Source organism: Anguilla rostrata, chromosome 9 (assembly GCF_018555375.3).
Source record: "Anguilla rostrata isolate EN2019 chromosome 9, ASM1855537v3, whole genome shotgun sequence".
NCBI lineage: Eukaryota > Metazoa > Chordata > Actinopteri > Anguilliformes > Anguillidae > Anguilla > Anguilla rostrata.
Window position 1 is genome coordinate 22,357,344 of NC_057941.1, and position 22,773 is coordinate 22,380,116.

General features: G+C 43.6%; 2 protein-coding genes across 3 annotated transcripts in view; one reads left to right on the plus strand and one right to left on the minus strand.

Annotated features, from left to right (window-relative positions):
• Nucleotides 1-3,123, plus strand: part of jam3b (junctional adhesion molecule 3b) — a 34,271-nt gene extending 31,148 nt beyond the window's left edge. The window contains exon 9 of the mRNA XM_064351065.1: nt 1-3,123. Coding sequence (XP_064207135.1) covers nt 1-36 — 36 coding nt within the window. The 3' untranslated portion in view covers nt 37-3,123.
• ncapd3 (non-SMC condensin II complex, subunit D3) overlaps nt 3,122-22,773 on the minus strand; it is a 27,567-nt gene continuing 7,915 nt past the window's right edge. Inside the window, exons 16-35 of one of the 2 annotated variants that reach the window (XM_064351064.1) lie at nt 22,509-22,729; nt 21,836-22,027; nt 21,458-21,555; nt 21,217-21,326; nt 20,255-20,368; nt 19,662-19,770; nt 18,902-19,000; nt 16,708-16,946; nt 12,849-12,928; nt 12,567-12,704; nt 12,077-12,210; nt 10,167-10,366; nt 9,493-9,603; nt 8,869-9,063; nt 6,599-6,720; nt 6,184-6,308; nt 5,733-5,813; nt 5,170-5,232; nt 4,706-4,766; nt 3,122-3,386 (exon numbers count right to left, since the gene is read on the minus strand). In XM_064351064.1, the coding sequence (XP_064207134.1) occupies nt 3,314-3,386; nt 4,706-4,766; nt 5,170-5,232; nt 5,733-5,813; nt 6,184-6,308; nt 6,599-6,720; nt 8,869-9,063; nt 9,493-9,603; nt 10,167-10,366; nt 12,077-12,210; nt 12,567-12,704; nt 12,849-12,928; nt 16,708-16,946; nt 18,902-19,000; nt 19,662-19,770; nt 20,255-20,368; nt 21,217-21,326; nt 21,458-21,555; nt 21,836-22,027; nt 22,509-22,729 (2,565 nt within the window). In that variant the 3' untranslated portion in view covers nt 3,122-3,313. Of the gene's footprint in view, nt 3,387-4,705; nt 4,767-5,169; nt 5,233-5,732; nt 5,814-6,183; nt 6,309-6,598; nt 6,721-8,868; nt 9,064-9,492; nt 9,604-10,166; nt 10,367-12,076; nt 12,211-12,566; nt 12,705-12,848; nt 12,929-16,707; nt 16,947-18,901; nt 19,001-19,661; nt 19,777-20,254; nt 20,369-21,216; nt 21,327-21,457; nt 21,556-21,835; nt 22,028-22,508; nt 22,730-22,773 lie in introns of both variants that reach the window. The other variant, XM_064351063.1, reaches the window with a different exon arrangement.

Here is a 22,773-nt window from a genome sequence, read left to right on the forward strand (position 1 = left end):
GGCGACTTCCGACACAAATCCTCATTCGTCATTTGAAGAAGACAAAAAAAAAAGGAAGATGAAGGGAGTGAATCCAAGTCGAAGGCGTGCTACCTCCGGCTGAACTTCCGAGCTTACGAGACAACCGACGAGCTGCCGCAGCGTGAGCCTGGCTCCCAGGCACGTCTGCAACGAAATCATTTGAGTTTGCCAAAGGTTACAACAGTTATTACACCATACATAATAATAATAGCAGCAGTAAAACAAAAATGTTTCATATGGAACCCAGTTTAATAATATAAACTTGGTTTTCCTTGTCCCTTTGAATATAATTTTCATGTCCTCACCAAACAAAACACCATGTTTTTTACGTTATGGAGTTTCATTTTACAGGAAAATGCATGTTATTAATAAGGATCGAACTGACCGAAAACCGGAATAGGCTTTCGACAGGACAAAAAAAGAAATGTAATCGAAGGCTGGCCATTGTACTCAACAGACTGTATTACGGCTTACAAGACGTGCATTGCTACTGTAAACATCTCGATCCAAACCTATTGTTGACATTTCTATAACTCACCATTTTTTGTACCAACAAAATTTGTCAAGATATTTTTGATGGAATATATTTTGAAATGCCTATAGATAAAGGTTTACTTTTTTAAATATTTGTAATATACTAACATGAAAGCCAATTTTTTTTTTTTTGGTTTTGAAAAATAGTTAACATTTTTAACCGCACAGTATTCAGTTTACAATTACATCCCCCTCCAAAAACCTTTTCCATTACAAAATTATTTGCATCAGCATATCAAGGTTTTCCCCCATAATTTTGGTCTTATTTTATTTACTGCTGGGATTTAAAAATGTTACTATTCAAAAGAAAGTTATGTAGATAGTCTTAGTAATGGTATTGACTACAGCAAAAGGCTGGTGGACACTATAAAATCTGTCAGTGCAGTGTGCTATTGATTTAAGTGACCTTCTGTTTATCTTGTAAATACTGGATATACTGTCCAAGTTGGCTTTTTTAGTTTTGAAGCTGAGAATACTTTCGATATTTAGGAAAGTTTTTAATAATAACACAGGGTTTTTATGTTAGCTAACAATTGTATTGTATTGGTTGTATATAGATAAGATGTGCGAATAAAAAGCTTTTTCTCAAAAAGGCAATGTACAATGAAGACTTGGTAAATTAAAGTGATAAGCATTGGAAGAGGCAAAATGAAACTCTTTACGTAGTATTATTATGTGAAAATAAATTCCACACTTGCACTTGGTAGAGAGAGGATATGCCTTAGTTGGTGCACTGTGCTGTGTGCAAGAATTTCCATTACTTAGGAACGTTATGATTTTTGGCGAAACTGAATTCGACTGCAAAAATAAAAATAAAAATGAAGTGCAGCAACATTTAGGAAATTGTTTTTATTTCCAGTGCTTATGGATAAAGTTTCAAGACTTCAGTGTTATCAGACGACAGAAAGAACTTGCATATTTTTGTTCTGTTCAGATGCAGGGGAGAAAATTTAAAAAAGAGAACCACTTCTGATGTTTTTGTATTTATTTTCTGTATACAATCTTGATTTAAAAAAAAATAATTATAATAATTAATTCAGTTTTAGAGTTTGTTTTCAATTGGCTCACAGCTTATGTGTGGTATATTTAAAGATGTGTCCAGACGTTTCTGATGATCTGCCAGTTTTGCAGTGGCTGGTGTAAGGGCACAAACAAGATGGTGATTTAAAGCATTATCGGATATATCCTTTGCCCGAGCAAATGGTGTGTGTGGGCCAATCGAAAACATACACCAACATTGAAATTATACCCAATAAATCCAGAAATGTGAACTAGCCCTTTAAGACATTCAGTAAAACGGAAGCCACAGGATGTTTTACTGTTCTGGTATGAGATGTATTGATTGTAACAGAAATTAAACAATCAGCTCCTGCTTGTAGCGCACCATTGCAAATTATGAAAGCCAAGAGCATTACTTCAGAATATGCAACGTGTGGTTTTGAATTTTCTTCCCTGATGTTAGCCAAATGTAGATCATTCCTCTCAAGTGCCTTATAGCCTTAGGTCGAGGGGGAAAAAATCTCAGGAGTTCTATAGATAAAAATGGTAAACATGTTAATGGATATATAGCTCTGCCCTAAAACCATTATTTCTTTAGTTTCAGAGGTTGTTGATGCAAAGTTTATAGTCTTTGTCTTCAACAGTCAATCATCGTGTCAAATGTGTGCATATTCGTTTTATACTTAAGCAAGCATAAATCTTTGATCATCTTTCTGGAAAATGCGTAACTTTGGACAGTGTTAGAAAATACTGTCCAGGCTTTGTATTTCATTGGGAAAACAAGGTTAGGTGTTTGAGAGGAATGATTTTTCAGCATGTGACTGTTCGTATTTATACTTAACTCAGTGTAACTAATCTTTCCCTTCAAATTGCTATATTGTCAATCAGGAGAGTTAGGTTCATAAAAATTGAAATCATGGGTCAAGCCAACTGAAGATAAATACATTTTTCCTTTTGCCTCCAATAACCATTTCAGCATATATCAAAAACTTTTTTGTAAATAATTTTATTTTTCTTTGAAAATTAAGACTTGTTCATTTGAAGTAGAGGTAGATATTTTTATTATGTATTAGTGCCTAAACCTAGTGTAAAATATTTTCGTAAAGATGCACAGCACTAGTATCCACAGAAACACTTGGGCATATACTCTGTTCATTAAAACTTTCACAATACACAATTCAGCACTTGGCATCTGCAGTGAACCTGATAAGGACTACGCCACGTGCCAAACTAGATTTCACAAAAACATCCAGCTTAATTATGAAGGATTCCTTCACTTCCACAATATAGCTGTGTTTTCAGAGTGCCGTTGTCATAAATGCTTTGAGAAGTTTTCATTTGGTGCACATCTACAACACAAATCTGCAACACTGAGGAACCGTGTTCGATAATTTGAGATTAGTTCACAAACTGTTTTAACTTGAGGGTTTACTATATAAATATGTAAACATTAAATTCCAATTTTGTCAGCAGAATCCATGTAATGACCCTTGGACAGAGGGGTCTGGTGAAAATCCTGTGTGACTTCTTGAGCTGTATGTTTGTGATTAATAAAACTCACTTCTAATACATTGTCATTTTTTATTTTATTTACACAAGCGTTAACAATGGCATGCAATATTTAGAAACGTGATACAAAGTGCAGAGGAAATGACTGAAGGTGGTATACAAACAAAGGACAGGCAGAGAAGAGACAGGACAGACTTTTGGGAAAGCACAGAAAGAACACAGGCATTTTTAAAGTCGTTTTATTTTTAAACTACAGTCTTTGCCTTCTTGATCCTCTTCGACAGAGAGGAGATTCCACGTTCCACTGTCTGGGTGGGGGAGTGCTGAAATAGATTGGGAGTAGCAGAGATCTCTGTTGACTACAGACTTACTCGTCCAGCCACCAAGTGTGATACTGAGCATTTCCTCTGTGTAGTCACTGAAGAACTGAATAGGTGGCGCTAACCTGAATATATGCTTTGCGCCTTCATAGTGTTTTCTAGATTTGCTTTTCACATAACATCATATCAGATGGCAAGAGGAATTAGAATATTATTGTGAGTGGCTGTGAAAGGTTCTCGCGATTGCTTTAAAATAACTTCCTACTATACACTATGAAACTAAACATACTATGAAGTATTTTATTTGATTAAACTATCATTTATCAAAATAAAAGTTTCCTATTCTACATGTATTGTATGCTATACAGCAGACCTCAAATGATGGCTTCAGAAAAGGGAAACAATAATGTTTAAAAAGCAGCTACATGTTCTAAAAGAACATGAGGTAATGCCTGTGCTTCCTCCAGACATTCCTCAAGTAATTTCCAGTAATTCTCGGCCAAAGGAAGGCAATTTCTTGAGTGCCACCATGACAACACATGGGTCACTGGAGGAAACCTTGAGTTGAACTCTCCAACTATATTTACACCAGACAGCATACTTCAATCACGGCAAGACTTTGATTGTTGAAACTTAAAAGGACCAGGACAGAATTTCGCTTCTTACTGATACAGCTAAAGCAATATTAGCAGTTTCAGTCTATTGGCTGAAAATCATTAAGGAAAGACTGATGTTCCTCACACGTATTGTGCACCTGTTCACTGGCATCTTAATAGGCAGTAAAAAATCCACTTCAAAAGAAAGTTAAAATATTCAAATCTAAAAATAGCTTATAGAAGTTGTAATTGGATTTCATGAAGCGTCATTCTGCTTCGACTGTAGCTTTGGCTGCATGGCAATATGACAATATGATGAATTAGCGGCTAGTGAACTATCAGATTAGGTCTGCACTTTCTAGAAGAAAGGATGCATCTCATTTGTGCTTGGGGGGAAAAATCCATTTGTGCAGTATATTTAACTTTTGCATAGGAAACTTGAATGATCCTTTGTTGTCACAGTTCAATCTGAAATTTTAATGTCAGCAGAAGCCAGATTGAGACTGAACCAATTTACCTGAATATTATGATAAATTTAAAATATTCAAATATATAAATATATTTACAAAAGCCTTAAATAATTAATAAAGGTTTATTCCGAACTATTTCAATGTGGGGTTTCAGAGGCTTTATCAAACATATTTTACCAGCCTTTCTGAGCAGAAGAGCTTTCTCAGAAACTACCTACCAACCAACATACCAGTACTAATGGAGCAAATTACTCACGGCTTATCTGGTGAAATCATGTAGAGGACGTTGTCATCTTCCTTCCCAGCATTCTTTGGTTCTGTGAAGAGGTAATGCACGTCAGGACAGATCCCCTGAGCGAGAAAAGGCTGGTACGTTGCTATTTTAAGCTAGCGATAGCACAACTTGTTCACGTGACTGGTCCGCTTGTCAACACGGCAAACACACATGCCAAGCACTGGAAATTTGTTCAGCTGTGTTGAGCACATCTCCTAGTTTTCTTTGGTGACGCATGTTTATCGGAACATTTGGGAGTTTATATTTGATTTTCAGTGCCTGAATCTGATTCAGGGATCTCACCTTAAAATGCCACAAATTTGAACAAGACTCATTTTTTATGCAGACCATACTATGGTCCTTGTGCATTTCACAGAGTTCAGCACAAAAGCCATCCAAGTATTTAGGCAACTGTTGCACTTGCAGTGCATGGAATGGGGGGATACCTGTTCTGCAGGTGCTGAAAATGGCGCTGACTCCCTCTCCAAACGTCAGCTCATTCATGCTCCCTGAAGGGACACAGTAAGCAGGGTCAGGACAGGAACCGGGAGGAAAACAGCCATTTCTCTACATTCTCTTCATTTGAACACATTAAAATTACAAAACTTGGGTTTTCCTTTGACTTGCCAATAGTAGCAAACAATACGATTCCCCAGTGCAACAGGAATGAGCAACACACAGGAATATCTAATCACAGAAGCAAAGAGGGAAAAGAAAATATGGGCTTCTCTTCTTTGTGTTTCAAGACAACAGCAGCTCTAGAAAGGTATTCCATGTTGGTGAGTGATGCCATTGAAGCCTCTTATCTGCTGTCAATCACTGATGTGCTCTAAACACTGATCTCTGCAAGACAAAGTGTTCAAAGCTGCACGCGTCTGACAGCACGTGATAGCTCCGCCCACCTGGGATCCCTGACGCCTCATTGGCTCTGACCGTGTGCAGGCGGTCCACTTACCACACTACCCGCAAGACGGGAAAAAAGCGAGAATAAGAGAGTGTTGGGACTTACGCTGTGGGGTGCTGATGGCCCGATTTTCAAGGGCTGACCCTACCCCAGTGGAGCCCAGACGAAGCAGGTGCTTGGGGACAGCTGTGGACAACAAGAAAGGCTCATTGGTCAACAGCATTGCCATTTAAAACTTAAACTGCCATGAAAAAATGAAAATTTCAGAATAATGCTTTCACCGGAAAACAAAAACCTGGCTTCATAGACCCAACATCACCATGCATATAAATGGCAGTTTTAGGGGTATAAAGAAAGGAATTGGAGTAGCTGTGTACATTAACTAGAATTATACATATAAATTTTAAGTTCCTAACTTCAGGTAAGAAATCCAGCGGACCACACTTTTATTATAACTGGTGTAAACAGAGCAGTGTTCATTCAAATAATTTCAAACTCAATCCAATGCAGGGCCTCTGTCTCCATGCAGTTTGTGGGGGCGGGGGGGAGGGAGCACCTGATGGGTTGAGGGGCGTGGCGTTCTCGCTGCTGGCCGACGCCCTGCGGTTCCCGCGCAGCCCGCTTCTCTCCACGGCTTTGCGGGCCCTAGTCAGAACCTCCGAGGTGCTCATTGGCCGTTGCCTGGGAGACAGAGAGGGCGCGGGGCATTCAGAATACCCCTTCCTGTCGGACACCCAAAACCCCGCTCCGGAAACAGGAGCTCCACGTCACCCGGCCCTTTAGTGTGTATCGCACACTTCACATTGAAATACCTCATATGGCTGATGTACAGATGCTGGGAACATCCCAACACCACCTGGGGTTTACTCTATAATGTAAAACACTGCAGAGACGGAGCAGACCTGGCACTGACAGAGCACTGGCGAATGAGGAGTGAGAGCAGTGTCTGGCTCTACGAAGGGCAGGCTTACTTGACCGCGCTTGTGGGCCTAGGGGTGATGAAGCGGGGGGCGGAGCCAGGCGGCAGGGGCGTGGCCTGGGCGGAGCGTTCACTCTGGCCTGCCGTGGGCACTGGTGATGCGCGAGCGGAGTTCTGCAGCAGAGAAGGGGGGGATGGGGGGGAGGTTTTTTTAAACAATGTTGAGTGCCTGTGGGCAAATGTTATTCATTTTCACATGCATATTTTCACTAACATTGCCAGTTTAATAAATACAGCTCCTAAAAGACACTCTGAAAACAAATTCTGGATCAAATGACATTATGAAAGGCTGCCATTCCATAGCTGACCGGATAGTATGTTTGTGAACCACAGTGCAGGAATGAGCTTCAGTGGTTTACAAGCAAACATCAACATCATAACAATCTGAGTGATAAAGTCATCTGCATTCTGTGAGAATGGCTTTTTATAAAGCTTTAATTAGTTTTGATTTGTCTATTGGTCCCATCAATTTTGCCACCAAAAACGGTCCATGCAAAGCACTTCGACATTTCGACCATAAAACGAAATGCACTCCATAAATAAAATATACTCTTACTCAATATGGAAACCGCATACGTTAAGAAAAAGTGTTTAGAGGATGGGGAACCCATCCGGCTCAGGTGATTTCTCACTTCTGAATGAAATTTATATCTGCATAACCACCTCAGGATTTCCCCCAAGAAAGGTTTTTTTTAAAAGATTCGGTAAATTTAGGTAAATACACTTTAGGAAGAAAAAGTTTTCTTCAGTGGCAGAGTTACTACACAAGTATATTTATTTGGGCGAAAATGCTTAACTGACCACCTTGTCACCAAAATGCCTCCTCCATCTGTCTTTAATATCAGGTGTTAGAACCTAAACGGTTTAAAGCCATTTTGGCATGATTTTTAATTCTGATAAAAGAAACTGCGATAGTGACATATGAAATATGTACATGAGTTTTGCATTCTCACCCATTTTGCTTGCTATTTTACTCCAAAATGCAGGGACGTACGTATTAGATACCCATATCTCCCATACTGAACCGTAAGGCGTTTCGCCACTGCACCTGACAGAGAGTAGTTAAGAAGGCCACTCCCTTCCTGTTTGATGGGCAGGTGGAGTAGCAGACGTCAGTCAGTCTCTCCTCAGCTTCACGCGCACACGATCATTTCAATGCATTACCTGCCGTACTGCGGTGGACACCCTCATCTTTCAAAAACAGTTTTCCTTTTCGTAGGGTCACAGACCCCGTGGACATTCAGTGAGAGCACATTGAACAAATGAGCTTCAGTCATGTCTTACCCCACGTACGAGATAAGATGTGAAAGAGGGGACAGAGTGAGCCAGCGGTGATGGTCATGGACAAACCATGTGATCAAAATTACTGAACGAGCAATATGTTAAAATATGTTGCGGTCCAGCCAAAAAGAATTCATGTACATGAAAGGGGTACGAGAAGGTTAGACAGCCCTTCCCTGCTTCCCACTGATTTAATCTGTTCTTTGTTTCTTATCCAAAGAAACTCCTCAGGAATCAATGAGGCATGCACTTATTTGGGACAGCAGCGTTTGAACATTGTAGGCTCTCTCCCTAGTCATTTTATCGCTGTCAAAGGTCTTGTTTGTCTGTACAGGTTTTCTCCTCCTTCAATTTCAGTCTCGGAGTCCTTTTTGAACATGCACATTCCAACCACAAATCAGCAAGACACTGGCAGCCCACCGTTCAAAAATACCCGGCAAAGGTCTTTAAGAGCGATAATTCTGTGAATACCTGTGCCTACTCACCTTTTTAAATATAAAAATTAAATATCTAAATATATAAGCCAGAGCAGTGTTTAGTTTGATTAGCTCTAGCAGGTGCATAAGGGATACACATGTTTTCCTGTGCAAAAAATGCAATTTATAAGGTATTTTTATATTTCTTAAATAATAATCAAGTCAAACTTGCGTTGCAAACATAAATAATATTCACATTAAATATTCTCATTTAAAACTGACTTGTCAGTTCTTTTAAATATTTAAATATATTAAATATTATATAAATAATAAATAATCACTTCTATGGATTTCCCTTCAAACAGCAAATATGCAGCACTGATTTTTTTTCTTCATTTGTTTTTGTTGGAGTCCGTTTTTGTCTATACTGACATTCACCTTGACTCACTGTATGCGGTATATTGTACATCATTATGAGCATGAGTATCTGCAACATAAATAACTGAATGAAACTTTGCAGGGGCCAGTGTGCTTGAATGGGAGGGGCCCAGCGGGCCCGGGTTACCGTGGCAGCCCTCGGGGTGGTGATGACGGCGGGCGAGCTGGCGGAGGTGCTGTCCGTCACGGAGCAGGCGGCCAGCTGCTGCTCCATCTCCTGCTCCTTCTCGAAGCGCTGCAGGTCGTACTCCAGCTCGGCGGCCAGCTGCTCGTCCGCCGCGAAGAAGTCCTTCACCTCGCTGCGGTAGCTCTGCATCATCACCTGCCGCAGAGCACCCGCCAGTCAGCCGTACGGCAGGGCCCCGCCTACCCACAGGACTCAGAGGCAATGTGCCACGCCACACTCTGCATACAACTTTCCCTCATTACCATTTTTCCCCCATTGCAAACTGTAAATTTTTTTCTTTCTTCAAGTGACACTGTACTGACAAATGAGCCTGGGCCCAACAAGTCAGTTCAGCGAACTAATAAACAATTAATGCAAAAATGAGTCGCTGTAGTTAATAAAACATACTCATTAATAACGTCTTATATTTTTTTCAATATTTGGCCACTAAACTATATCTGTTATTGCTCCTGAGTGTAACAGGAAAGTTCAGGCCTGTGTGCACGAGGGCATATGTGTGCGCATGTATGTATGCATGTGTGTGTGTGTGTGTGTGTGTGTGTGTGTGTGCATGTTCTACCACACCTGCAGATATCCCATCAGGTCTTTCAGCACAGGAAAATGCTTTTTCTCCAGCCTGGCCTTCAGGCAAATGATGATGGGAATCACGTTCTCAATAAAATTCTTCTTCTGGACCTGGGTCGCAAAACAACATGGAGCAAAGTTAACAAACAGCTCCCTCTGGTGGACACATTTAAAAAGCTCACCAAACTCTCATTCACAGTGCTTTAATAAATGGTTGCAGTGTCTTCCAACAATTCCAATGTGAGTGAAAGCACGTCAGGCCCTATGAAACTAGCTTGGGGCAAATCTGGACCGTGCCAGAGCCGAATGCGGCCGGTAGCTCCATAGGGTAACGCTGGCGAGTGAATCACCCAGGGGGTGACAGCAATCAGTTGGATAGGTTTCACATTTATCACTATCTAGCAACCCCTGCTGGTTGACTAGACGCCGTAGATTACAGTCAAAGCCACATATGAAAAGATCTTCCTCTGACTCCGCTCTACGTAAGCTTAGCTAGTCCGCGGTATGAAAAGAAGCAGCAGTCAACGCTCTCCTAAATCAGCAATGGGGTTTGCAGCATGATCGTGGTGGCGGCTGCAGATGATTGGCTGATCCAAATTGGGGTGGGAATCGGATATGATCAGCCCCCCGTTGGGTGCCTTGATTAAGCCCAGTCCAAGCGGAAGTGAGCTCACCTGCGAGATGAGCTTCTTCTGGGCCACCTGTATGACGGCGTTGGCCATGGCCATCTCGTCTCCCTCCTCCAGCTCGTCGCGCTCGGCGGAGCCGTGCATGGCCGACAGCTTTATCTCCCTCAGGCTCAGCACCTCGAAGGTGTCCGACAGCAGCTCGCAGCCCTCAGAGTCCAGGGGCAGGACGTCCTCCACAAAGCACGCTGCAGCAGGGAGAGGGCGGGAGGGCGTGGCCAGAGAGGGAACACGGTCAGAGAACGGCTGCTAACAGGGAGAGAAAGCGCGCTGCAGCGGGGAGAGGGCGGGAGGGCGTGGTCAGAGAGGGAACACGGTCAAGGAAGGACCGCAAACACAGAAATGAATGAAAAAGAGAAAGCACTGGTGAAAGAGCAATCAACATGGGAAGCCTTTGAGAGAGTGAGTGACAAAGAAAGATGAAGTGACAGGGCAAATGATCGAGAGGAAGTGAGGGAAAGAAAATGAAAGAATGAGAGCAAGCAAAAGACGGCAAACTCCACAAATAGAGCAGAAAAGGGAAAAGAGCAAAGGGAGCGATAAAGAAAGACAGCAACTGTCAGGGAAAAGGGTCAGCAGAAAAAGCACTGAGAATTAAAAGGGCAGTTCACCCAAAAATAAAATAAAGCTATCTGTCCTCTTACCCGAAATGCTATCAATCCATCCAGATAGTTTGCTGAGATTTGACATGTTTTCCAGATATCCACTGCAAATCACCCTAATACAACGGAGCAAACGGGGGCAGTGTTTTTTTTGGCACTCAGATCGCCAGAGGTTTACATTCGAAAAACTCAACAGCAATTTCTCTTTCCAAATATAGTGACAGCGTTGCTCAAAAACATCCAGACCTTGTTGAGCACAGATTCATTGATTCATCACTTTCTATTGAAGTATGCCAACTGTGTATATCCGCGTGAAGTCTCAACCAAAAGAAAACCAATGCTGAAACATGCTTTAAAACAATGCTGACACTGTACTCCAGAATACTGGTGTGCTTCAGGTTCAGACTTGGCTTAAATATACAGTTTGTGTACTTTGGTAGAAAGTAGTTTTTGATGAAACCGTGCACAACAAGGTCTGGATGCTTGTGAACAACCACCTCGTTATATATTTGGAAAGAGACACTGATGTTGACTTTTCCAAATGTACATTTTTGGTGTTTTGAGTACCACAAACATAGTCTCTGTGGAGGTGCGTTGTAACAGGGTGAGCTGCAGCGAATATCTGTAAAACTCGTCAAATCCCAGTCGAACTATGTGGAGTGTTATCCCACTCTGAATGAAGTGGAAATGCAGCTTTCTTACTTTTGAGTGAACTGCCCCTTCAGAAAAAAGTGAATTATGGAGAATGTGAACAACATAAGAGGGATCAAAGCAAGTAGAGAGCCAGAGCGAGGAACAGAGAAAGTGTGGCAGGATGGAGGAGGTGAAGCGAGGGGTGGAATGGAGGAGGAGAAGCGAGCGGCAGGATGGAGGAGGTGAAGCGAGGGGTGGAATGGAGGAGGAGAAGCGAGCGGCAGGATGGAGAAGGTGAAGCGAGGGGTGGAATGGAGGAGGAGAAGCGAGCGGCAGGATGGAGGAGGAGAAGCGAGCGGCAGGATGGAGGAGGAGAAGCGAGGGGTGGAATGGAGGAGGAAAAGCGAGCGGCAGGATGGAGGAGAAGCGAGCGGCAGGATGGAGGAGGTGAAGCGAGGGGTGGAATGGAGGAGGAGAAGCGAGCGGCAGAATGGAGGAGAAGCGAGCGGCAGGATGGAGGAGGTGAAGCGAGGGGTGGAATGGAGGAGGTGAAGCGAGGGTATGGAATGGAGGAGAAGCGAGCGGCAGGATGGAGGAGGAGAAGCGAGCGGCAGGATGGAGGAGGAGAGCAGCAGAAGGCACAGGCACGGGGGCCCCTCCTACCCAGGACGCTCTGGCTGATTTTAGTGGTGATGCTGAAGCGCTGCTCGTCTGTGAAGTGCTTCAGCAGAAACCTGTAGATCCTCATTCGCCTCTCTTTGTTTTCGGAACCCCTCAGGGAGAACTTGGCCTTCTCGCTGGAGGGACGCAGACAGCAGGCCGAGGTGAGAACGCCATTATGTTCACTTCACTCATCACCATGTGCTCCTAAGGCACAGCAATTCACTTCTGTCCCCTGTGGGGGACACGAGTCTCCGGCCTTAATCTCAAGAACCAAATATTTCATTCTGCTGAAACCTACACAACAAGGGACATTCATTAAAAATGAACAATATTTTTGAAAATATTTTCAGCGCAACATTTTTTGTCATCAAAGACAAAACATTTTGTCAGAAAATGTAAATACTTATTTGCCTACTGAGTCTCAGATTGATATAGCTTTAAACTGCATAAAATGAATTAATTCATTAAGAAACTGTGCCCAGCACCGCACCTGTCTGTTTGGGGAAACTTGTTGTACTTCTCATGCTTCTCGTAGCAGTTGAAGTGGAAAATGCACTCGATGAAGTGCTGGGAGAACATTATGGGGTTCCTCTTCAGGAGCAGGTGAACCAAGCAGAATTCACAAAGGCTAAATGTGGAAAAACAAAATAACAAATGCACTTCCACTGAATAATCACAGCTGCAAGTTCACTATCTGCAAACAAATCAGTAAATCAGAAAAGGAAGAGAAAGAAAATGAATGTGTGAGAAAGAGAGTGAGTTGAGAGGGTACCTGGCGATCCGAGGTTCTGGGTCCACAAGCAAACTGACAAAGCGGAAAAAGAGGGATCCTTTCCATTTGACAAACTCCTCCTGCAGACAGAAACACAGATGCACTCACGGTGAATGGAAACAGCTTCGCATGCATCTTCTAAAATAGTGTAAACCTATCCAGCAGGGGGCGCTAGGGGGGCACTTCTCTGATTATAAGAGTTCCAAAGTGGCACAGGCCAAGGGAGAAAGGCTACTACTGATCTTCTCATAAGGATTTTAAATTTTTTATTTTACCGTCACTATTAAAAATTGTTTGATATAAGCTGTGGAGAATCTGGGGCAGGATTTGTGACATGATTCTACATCTACCAATAACCACAGCATTACAATAAATTAAATTCTAATTGAAATATTTAAAATCATGATGTACCCAGTTTTACAGTTGAAAGTAGACTGAAATCATGCCACCTGTTTAAATTCAATGTTGCTCTGCAGATAATGCTGGACCTTGAACATTTGACATTTTCTGAAGAAGAATGTGGTTCTTTGTTAAAGCAGAACAGACACATTGTACCTTATCTAAATTTACATAAAGTTATTGGCAAGATCAATTTGATTGATGGTCATTTTTGTTGCAATGACACACAAACCAAAACCATTTGTTTTTATTTTTTCAGAGGTCTAATATTAAAGCCAATTAATGATGAAAATGTGTAAGGGGAAATCAATATACTTGACCCTTCATTTAACATAAGTCACATAAAAATTGGAAAAAAAAAAAAATTCATTCATTAAAAAAATATATTTATCAAAGCATTTATTGATTAATCTATATCTGAATTTTTTCACACATGTATTTATTTATATTGCACAGACATACTGTATATTTACTTATTCCATCATCATCATCATGTTCAGCTATATAGAACTCAACAGATCAATTTCTTCAGGAGCCTGAGAGGCTTGGCGATGATGACATCACTTCCCCATTTCATGCAGTATTTATATTCCCTCTCTAATTTTGCAAGCCATCGCACATTACTGCCATAAGGCACCACTGTCTCCATGAGCTGCATGATACATGGGGGTAAGAAATGACATGAGAATGACCGCTGGTAGAAATCAATCATTACAGATCCTGCATTCCCAACAACAGTTGCAACACAGAAGCTGAGATACATTTGATGTATTGTGTTTAAAGCAATATATTTCATCACAGGATTTCACAGGGTTTCACAGTAAAGGGGGGAAGGTCACCTCAAACTCCACCATGTGTAGCACCCATCTGGCCATTTTGCAGAAACCAGTTTGGGCCAGAATGGCTATCGCACATCAGCTGAGATGTATGTACAGAAACCAGTCTGACCCAGAATGGCCACCGCACATCAGCTGAGATGTATGTACAGAAACCAGTCTGACCCAGAATGGCCACCGCACATCAGCTGAGATGTATGTACAGAAACCAGTCTGACCCAGAATGGCCACCGCACATCAGCTGAGATGTATGTACAGAAACCAGTCTGACCCAGAATGGCCACCGCACATCAGCTGAGAGGGAGGGATAAGGCCACAGCACGTCCTCAGCGCTGCTATCTGGGCGTCTCCCCGTAATAACCACCGGACTTGAGCTCCCTGATAAAGCCTCAGCAGTTAAACGGCTCTGTGTAGCCTGGTAAATCCACCCTGAGCCGACCAGAGGAGGATGGGTTTCCCCCTTGAGCCTGGTTCCTTCCAAGGTTTCTCCCCATCTGCCACAGGGAGTTTTTCCTTGCCACTGTTGCCTTAGGCTTGCTCCTGTGGGGGTTTAGGCTAGGGCTGTCTGTAAAGCGTATTGTGACAACTGTTGTAAAATACGCTATATAAATAAAATTTGATTGATTGATTGATTGATTGGTAAAGGCAGCCTGACTAACACCCATGGGCCACCTGGCAGAATTTGCTTATCACTGTGGTTAAAAGAAGGAAAGCCAATGTCAGTTACGAAGAGACAACACAACACAGCCAACCAGGACTAAGAGCAAAGGGGGGAGGGGGGGGTTACACCTGTAGCAGATTATACAGGACAGTGAGGGGGGGCGGGGCTATACCTGTAGCAGACTGTACAGGACAGTGGGGGGGGGCAGGGCTATACCTGTACAGGGTTCATACACTTTTTCATCAATGATTTTCAATGACTTTTCAATGAATTTCCATGACCAAAACAAATGACTTCATCTCAGCGGGACGATTTAAAATTATTTATTGTAACACTAAGGAAAATTAGGTCTGCATCTGAAACATATGGTGCCTCTCTAAAACAAATGAACACCAGACAGACACACTTAGATAGATTCTCTCATATTTTAATTCGAATAGTTTAACATTTTTGTCAATGTCTCAAACAGGGCTCGAAAATGCGACCATTTTGGTCGCATATGCTCCCGAAATTTAATCTGTTCGACCTCGAAATTTAATCGGAGCATTTGTGAGAGTGCAAATAATTGGCCTGGTGCCAACTTTTTTTTTCTTTTCTTTTTCCAGTCGAACGTCTCTTTCTCTGTACATTCACTAGCTAGTACACTCAGTATGTGCCTTGTGAGCTGACGGTGACCCCTCTAACCTATCGTGAGCTTGACATTCTTACCTTTAATGCTGATTTTAAATTGGTTAATATTAGCCTTCAATCTCCCCCTTTCGCTGCACTCCACTGTCACGCGACACAGAGAGCTAATACGTTAACTAATGTTACCTGAAGACAAAAGTTTATGTGTAGCGTTATCGAAAGCTTAAAAGTTGAAGCGAATGATTACGGCATTTTTTTTAAACGTTAACGTAGTGTTTTGTGTAGCGACCCGGTGGAAACAGCTAATTTCTCCGATGCAGTTTACTAGCGGTTGATTTAATTAGCGGTATTAATGTGACGAGAAACGCTTTGTCGTTTGAATGCATAACACGCAATTCCTTGAAGAGTCGACACATTTCAGGCGTGACAGTTTAAAAAATCTATTGCATATATTGCTGCTGCTCCTTACATTTTGGTGGGTGCTCCTAACTTTTTGAAGTTGGGAGCACCAGTGCTACCAAGTAAAAAGTTAACTTTGAGCCCTGATATATTATTGAAGCTGCACTTCCCTGGCATATTGTCGGAATAGTAGGGCCTACGTTTACTAACTGCTACATCAGCAGAAGCGTGCCTGTTGGGCGTGCCTGTAAACAGACTGAGCCGGACCGAATTAACTTCTCACACCACCAAAATACCGCGAAGGTTACGTGCCAATTACCGTTTTATTACTATACATACTATTTTTATGATTGGATTAATTAGTAATTATATTTGATGCAACTTTAGCTATATTTCCATTACTTTTCAAAAAATATTATTTTACATAACTTTTCCAGGGCCTGGAAATTGCATTTTAAATTTCAATGACTTTTCCAGGTTTTTCATGACCGTACGAACCCTGCCTGTAGCAGATTATACAGGACAGTGAGGGGGGCGGGGCTATACCTGCAGCAAATTGTACAGGACAGTGAGGGGGGCGGGGCTATACCTGCAGCAGATTGTACAGGACAGTGAGGGGGGGCAGGGCTATACCTGTAGCAGATTGTACGGGACAGTGAGGGGGCAGGGCTATACCTGTAGCAGATTATACAGGACAGTGAGGGGGCAGGGCTATACCTGTAGCAGATTATACAGGACAGTGAGGGGGGGGGGGCGGGGCTATACCTGTAGCAGATTATACAGGACAGTGAGGGGGGCAGGGCTATACCTGTAGCAGATTATACAGGACAGTGAGGGGGGGCGGGGCTATACCTGTAGCAGATTATACAGGACAGTGAGAGGGGGGTGGTGTTACACCTATGGCAGATTGCACAGCACAGTGTGGAGACATTCATACCTGCAGCAGGTTGGTGAGCAGGATCAGGGTCTGCTCGCGGATGAGGGGCTCCGGGTCCTTCAGGCAGGCGGAGATGTTGGGGATGTAGAGGTCCACCATGGTGGTGTAGCGCACGCACAGGTCGCACATGACCACCACCACGTTGTTGCGCACGGCCACCTCCTCGCTGACCTCCAGCTCGCGGGCGAAGGCCGGGATGCAGCGCTTGGCCAGGTCCTCGTTCTGCAGGCAGAGCTTACCTGCCAGTCCAGTGACAACAAGGTCAGAAGCATGCAAGCAGCCACCACACCCAAAGCACCACCTTCTCAAGGTCCAATACATGAGATACACAGTTCACCCTTTTTAGCAGTGAAAATGTCCAATGGTGGGGCTTTGTGTGGCACATTCAGCTGAAGCCCTAGCTCTGTCTACACCAGGGCTGCCCAACGAGTTCCTTTATATCAACCATCCTGTAGGTTTTCATTTCTACCCTGATTTGGCACAACTCACTTTACAAATTAGCAGCTCAATGAGATGTCTAACTGGTGAATGAAGTGTGCTTTGTGAGGGCTGGAGTGAAAACCTGCAGGACAGTAGATCTTTAGGAACAGGGCTAGGCAGCCTGGGCCTGCAGCGATGCAGCCCCACAACAGTTGAGCCGTGAGAGGCTCCGAGTCACACAGGGCTACGGGCATATGGCTCCAGCCTGGCCAGAGCAGGGAGGACTGTGCTTAGCTGCTTAGCTGGGTGTTCCCTGACCCACAGTGCAGCAGAGATTCTGTGGAGCACCGAGTGCACAGTTCAGCTGGGCTCCAGAAAAGAGCGGGCAGGCTGGCTGTCTGCATGTGTCTGCACACTTAAAAAAACTAGAGGAAGATTTGGCAGCAATGGGACAGGGCCAACAAATCTGACCGCCAATGACAAATTTGGAAAGTAGATAAACTGTGGATAAAATGCATATACACCGCGGCCCCTCAGGACTGGGGTTTAACACCCCTGATTTAATGTGATCAAAAACCATTACAAACCATAACTGTGATGGATTATACTTAGCAATCTTTGGCGTCTGATGCTGATAGTGTGTGCGTGTGTGTTAGCGTGCATGTGTGTCTGTGATGTGTGTGTGTGTGTGCTGCCGACCAGTCAGTGTTAATGAACCATTGACTTACTCAGCCATACTTGTGCTCGGTTCCACTCAGGAAACTGTGCCCATTTCCCTCTTAAGCTGCTAATAACAGATAGCACTGATAACTCTGTGACATCTGCTGCAGCCAAGATTCTTTCCAACTGAGCTCAATTATTTCTGCATGCCTTTTTACCATCCTCTCAAGAGCAATCGAATCTCACTATATATAACTATACATTAAGGCCAGCAGCAATAGCGTTCTGTAACATTGTCATGTGAAACAGCTGAAGCTAAGCTGGGGGGGGCTGGGCTTGCTTAGTGCATGGATTGGAGACAACCCAGGAAAAAGGAGTTGCTGATGGAAAAGTTGTTTGTGGGCCAGTAGGGGGTACTTTTCACACAGGAAGAAATAAACAAATCAAAGGTCCCAGCACAGTGATGTGTTCCTTGGGTAAGACATTAAATCCAAGGCCATAGATAGGCCACTGTGGCCAGTAAAGACACTGTACCATTTTATTAAAAGGGATGTTAACCTGTGTGCTGGTCAAATACCCATAAAAATGACATCTGGTAGCCTAATTGCCTCACTGCTTCTGATTGGCATCAGGATGTACCGCATTCCCAGCACGCTTTGATTCCCCAAGTCCTCACAAAATGAGAACGGAGTTCTCAGTCAACACTCCTGCTTAAATAAAGGTCAACGATAAATAAATTCCATTTGATTCCAAGTTCTATTTTATCATGAGCTTAATAACTTGACTTTAGACGACTTCCAGTGTGCATTACAGATGAGACCCGTACAGATTCTATGAAACGTGAAAAGGGCTTCATGACCTTTCCCTTGAATGTTGTGTTTAATAAAACTCAGACCAACTCTCTTTAGGATTGGCCATAGCACTACCAGTGATTAGCAGTGTGAGCCATTGCTAGTCTAGGTTTTGGTAGTGAGTACGATTCACCAGCAGGGGGCTTCTGCTCAGGATGTTCACCTGCACCCATTAAAACCTGGAACGGCTGAAACCCCTGTGGATTAGGAGGGCTCTGCTGTAGTGAGACGGTGAGACGGGGCGTTCCCCGGGGGGGCCGTACCCAGAGTGATGAAGGCGTGGGCTCGCACCAGCGTGGGCATGGAGGACGGCTTGAACTGAGACAGGGGCTGAGTGGCAGGGAGCTCATCCGACCCATCGACTGTGCGAAACAAAACAGAAACGATAACGCCACAAAATCAGACTTTTACCAGCGATGCAAATGGATCCCAATTTAAGGTGTAAGACATTGTGCCACATAACCTCTTAATAATAAAATACTAATTATAATAACAATACATGATACTAAAAATAGTAAGAAATAACACATAACATGGACATAGACACAACATCAAAGTAAGCCATTATGGAAATTTTATATTATTGCATCGCTTATTTTCATGGAAAAGCTGACTGCAGGAGAGGAATTTCCATGCAATGGACTGACTGACAGCGGAGGAAGTAGTGCAGGCTGCATCCCTTCTTAAGGAGCCACATTGACTAGGGATGTGAAAAGCACTAATGAAATGTACAATTTCTGTACCAAAGAAATCTTCTCTATTCAAACAGATCACATAAGGCCATGCAGTGGTAACCAACCCTGTTTATGGAGATACACCATCCTGTAGGATTTCATTTCTACCATAATTTGGCACATATAACTGCTAATTAGCAGCTCAGCAAGATCTCTAGCTGTTGAATGAGGATTGCTTTGTTAAGGTTAAAGACAAAACCAACAGGACTGTAGATCTCCAGGAATAGGGTTAGTTATCATTTTACTACATAATACGGTTTAAACACCAGAATGCTGAATTTGAACTTACCCAACTGCAGCTCCTCGTTTGAAGCCAGAATGGACTGAACGAGGAGGAAGATCCGTTTGCCCACTCTAGCAGGGCACTGCAGGGCCGCGACCCCCAGAGTGAACAGGTGCTTCACCTGCCAAAGAACAGCATTAGAAATGAAGTAGGCTGGATAATCAGTCACGTGACAAAACTCTACCTTCGTATTAAATTCAGGCTATAAATTAAATGGAATATGTTGAAATAATAGTGATATATAATTGATATAATTCTGATATAATTGAAAATGATTCAAAGTGAACTGTTGGCTAGCTGTGAATTTAGGTCATTTCTTTGGTGTGGCCCAAATTATGCACTCCTCTCACAAAACCAGAGGCTGGAGACCTTACTTTCTGGATAATTATCATGTCTGCACATAAGAGAAAAAGTATTTAAGGTCTTATTTTCATGTGCAAACTCATTTAAAGAGAAGGGAAACCATTACATTACATTTATTTGGCAGACGCTTTTGTCCAACGAAACAATAAATGCATACCAAAGGTCATTGGAACTCAGGACCAATAGGGTACAATACTAATTATGTAACAGTTATCTATAGCCATTAACGCATAGACTCGTACCACGAGGTCTTCGTTTAAGTTCAGAGCTCCATCTTGGCTCAGCATGATGCCGGAGAGGTAGGCCTCACAGATGGACACCAGCTCTCCACAGTGCTGGTTCAGGAACCTCTGCGTGAGCACAGCACAGCATTCACCTCGCGGCAAGTTATGGCAAAAGCCAGAGCTACAGGCAAATGGACAGATGACTAAATTCATGCACAATTTTTAAGCCATAGGGAGATAGAATCAGTATTTCTTTACATTTTACTAGTATGCTGTAAAAAGGGGGTGACCCAGCTATCAAACACACTGAAAATAAGAGTACAGTGACAATCCATCTGTGTTCCATTAATCCAGCATACACAGGAACACAGCTAAGGAAAGTGGATGAAGTAAACAGTCAATAAAGCATTGCTTTAGCGTAGGTAAAGAAAAAATAACTCGCACAAAAACTATACCAGCATTTCAGACAGCTGACCTGCACATATCCCAATATAAACAGCGTCCTTGAATATTTTGCATACAATTATGTACAAGGACTATTTTAAGTGCTGATCCAAAGTTATTCAAATGAAGCTAAGGGTTCTGCTTTTAAAAGGGTTGTGGGCTGCTCACTATAACACCATAAGCGTAGAGGCTCAGTGACCCTCAAAATGGGAACAGAAATCACATTAGCAGTGATTGATTTCTCTGAACAGCGTACAGGTGCTCTGAGTAAAGCGTTTTAATTATTTCACAACCGAGCTACAGACGGCATGTAATCATCAAGGGATTCATAAACCTCGCTCTCCTCACGCGTGTCCAACTGCAGCTCAGCATTTAAGGCTTGTCAGTTGTGTTAAAAATAAAGAGCCGCAGGGAGAGTGAGTGGTAAGATGCAGTGAGCACAGGCCAAATCTGTAGTCCTTGAGCGGCAGCCAGAAACGCTCAGCCTATACAACAGCAGCCTCTCCCTGGAACCCATCCCGCGGGCTAACCTGCGTGTCCTCCACCTTCTCCTCCCGCCCCAGCTGGTACAGCGCATCCACGCAGGCGCTGACCACCTCCAGGGGTACGTCAAAGCTCTTCAGCCACTTCATGATGTCCTCTGCGGGAAGAGACGCGCATTGAATTAAGACAGCGCCCCAAAGGCCTGGAAGACCAATATGATTTCGGGGACCGAGCCAAAAGGAAATGTTGTGGCCTTTCCCCGTCACCCTAAGCACAGCAGCAACGCACCCACGATCCTGCTCTTGGTGTCCTCGTTGAGGTGCTTGGCAATGTCCCCGATCACACACAGGATGTGGCAGGATGTCGCCACGGCGACGTTGCTGTCCCTAAAGGAACAAAAAAAGAAGCAAATGTCCTTATTTTTACCTTGAAAGGGTGCTATATAAATATATTTATAATTATTATTAACATTATCATAATAATAATAATAACAACAATAATAATAATTATGATTATTATTATAATTATTATTATTAAAATGAGCTTGAACAAACAGACGACAATGCGAGCAGTTCCCAACGCTAACGGTCGGGCGAGGGAACGTAAGCAGCCCGCTGCGCTAGGCGTAAGAGGACAGGGTTCGGGGAGCAGAGCCGCGGCGCTGACCTGACCGTCTCGTCCCAGGCGTCCAGGATCCTGCTGTAGTCCAGCCGGGGAGAGGAGCCGGCCACCTTGGACAGCAGGAGCCAGGCCGCGGGGGCGTGCTCGGCCCCCGTGTGGGAGATCAGGCTGTTGACGAAGGAGGAGGAGAACTTCTTCTGCTTGGACCAGACGGCAAAGGCCTTGTTCAAGTAACGGCTGAAAGACGGACGTAAAAACAGAAACGGAATCGATGAAAACACGCGATGGAACGTACGGCCTGCGTGTACTGGCGACGGTTGACACCATTTCAGACCCCGAAGGCCCTGCGATGTTTCTTGGCTATGAGAGCTTAAGAACATCTGGCCCATTTCTGCAAAAATAATCCATCACCCTTTCATCTCAAAGTGTGTGCTTCAGAGCCACTCGTTACTATGTGCCTCAATACAGCAGCTTTCAGTTTTAAATCAGATCAAATTCATGTGCAACATGGTTATAGCTTACTTACTTAACAATTACAGCTGACCATCTCACTAGAGGCAAGTAGCAAAACTATTTGGCATGCCAGATTGCATCGTGAGAAAGTGCACTTAAATTTTTTTAAATTTTTGCCCCCCAGGGACTCCATGGACACTAGTTTGGGAAACCGTGCTCTCGGCTCCCTCTGAGGCAGTGAAGGGGTGCAGCTACACCGGCGTACCCCAGGTCCTGGTTCTCCCTGCATAGCAGCCCCAGCAGGTCCCAGGCCAGCTTCTGGGGGATGTCCTGTGAGCTGTAGTCTCTGTGGTTCCTGATGTTGGCGAGGATGGTGAGGTCCAGGCACTCCAGAGCCTTCTCCTGCACCGAATTCTCCGAGTCCCAGATCGCGGGCACCACGCCCATCAGCCAGGACTTCTGGACCACGCTGTCCTCCGGCTGGGCCTGTGTGTGTGCGTGCATGTGTGGTGTGTGCGTGTGTATGTGTG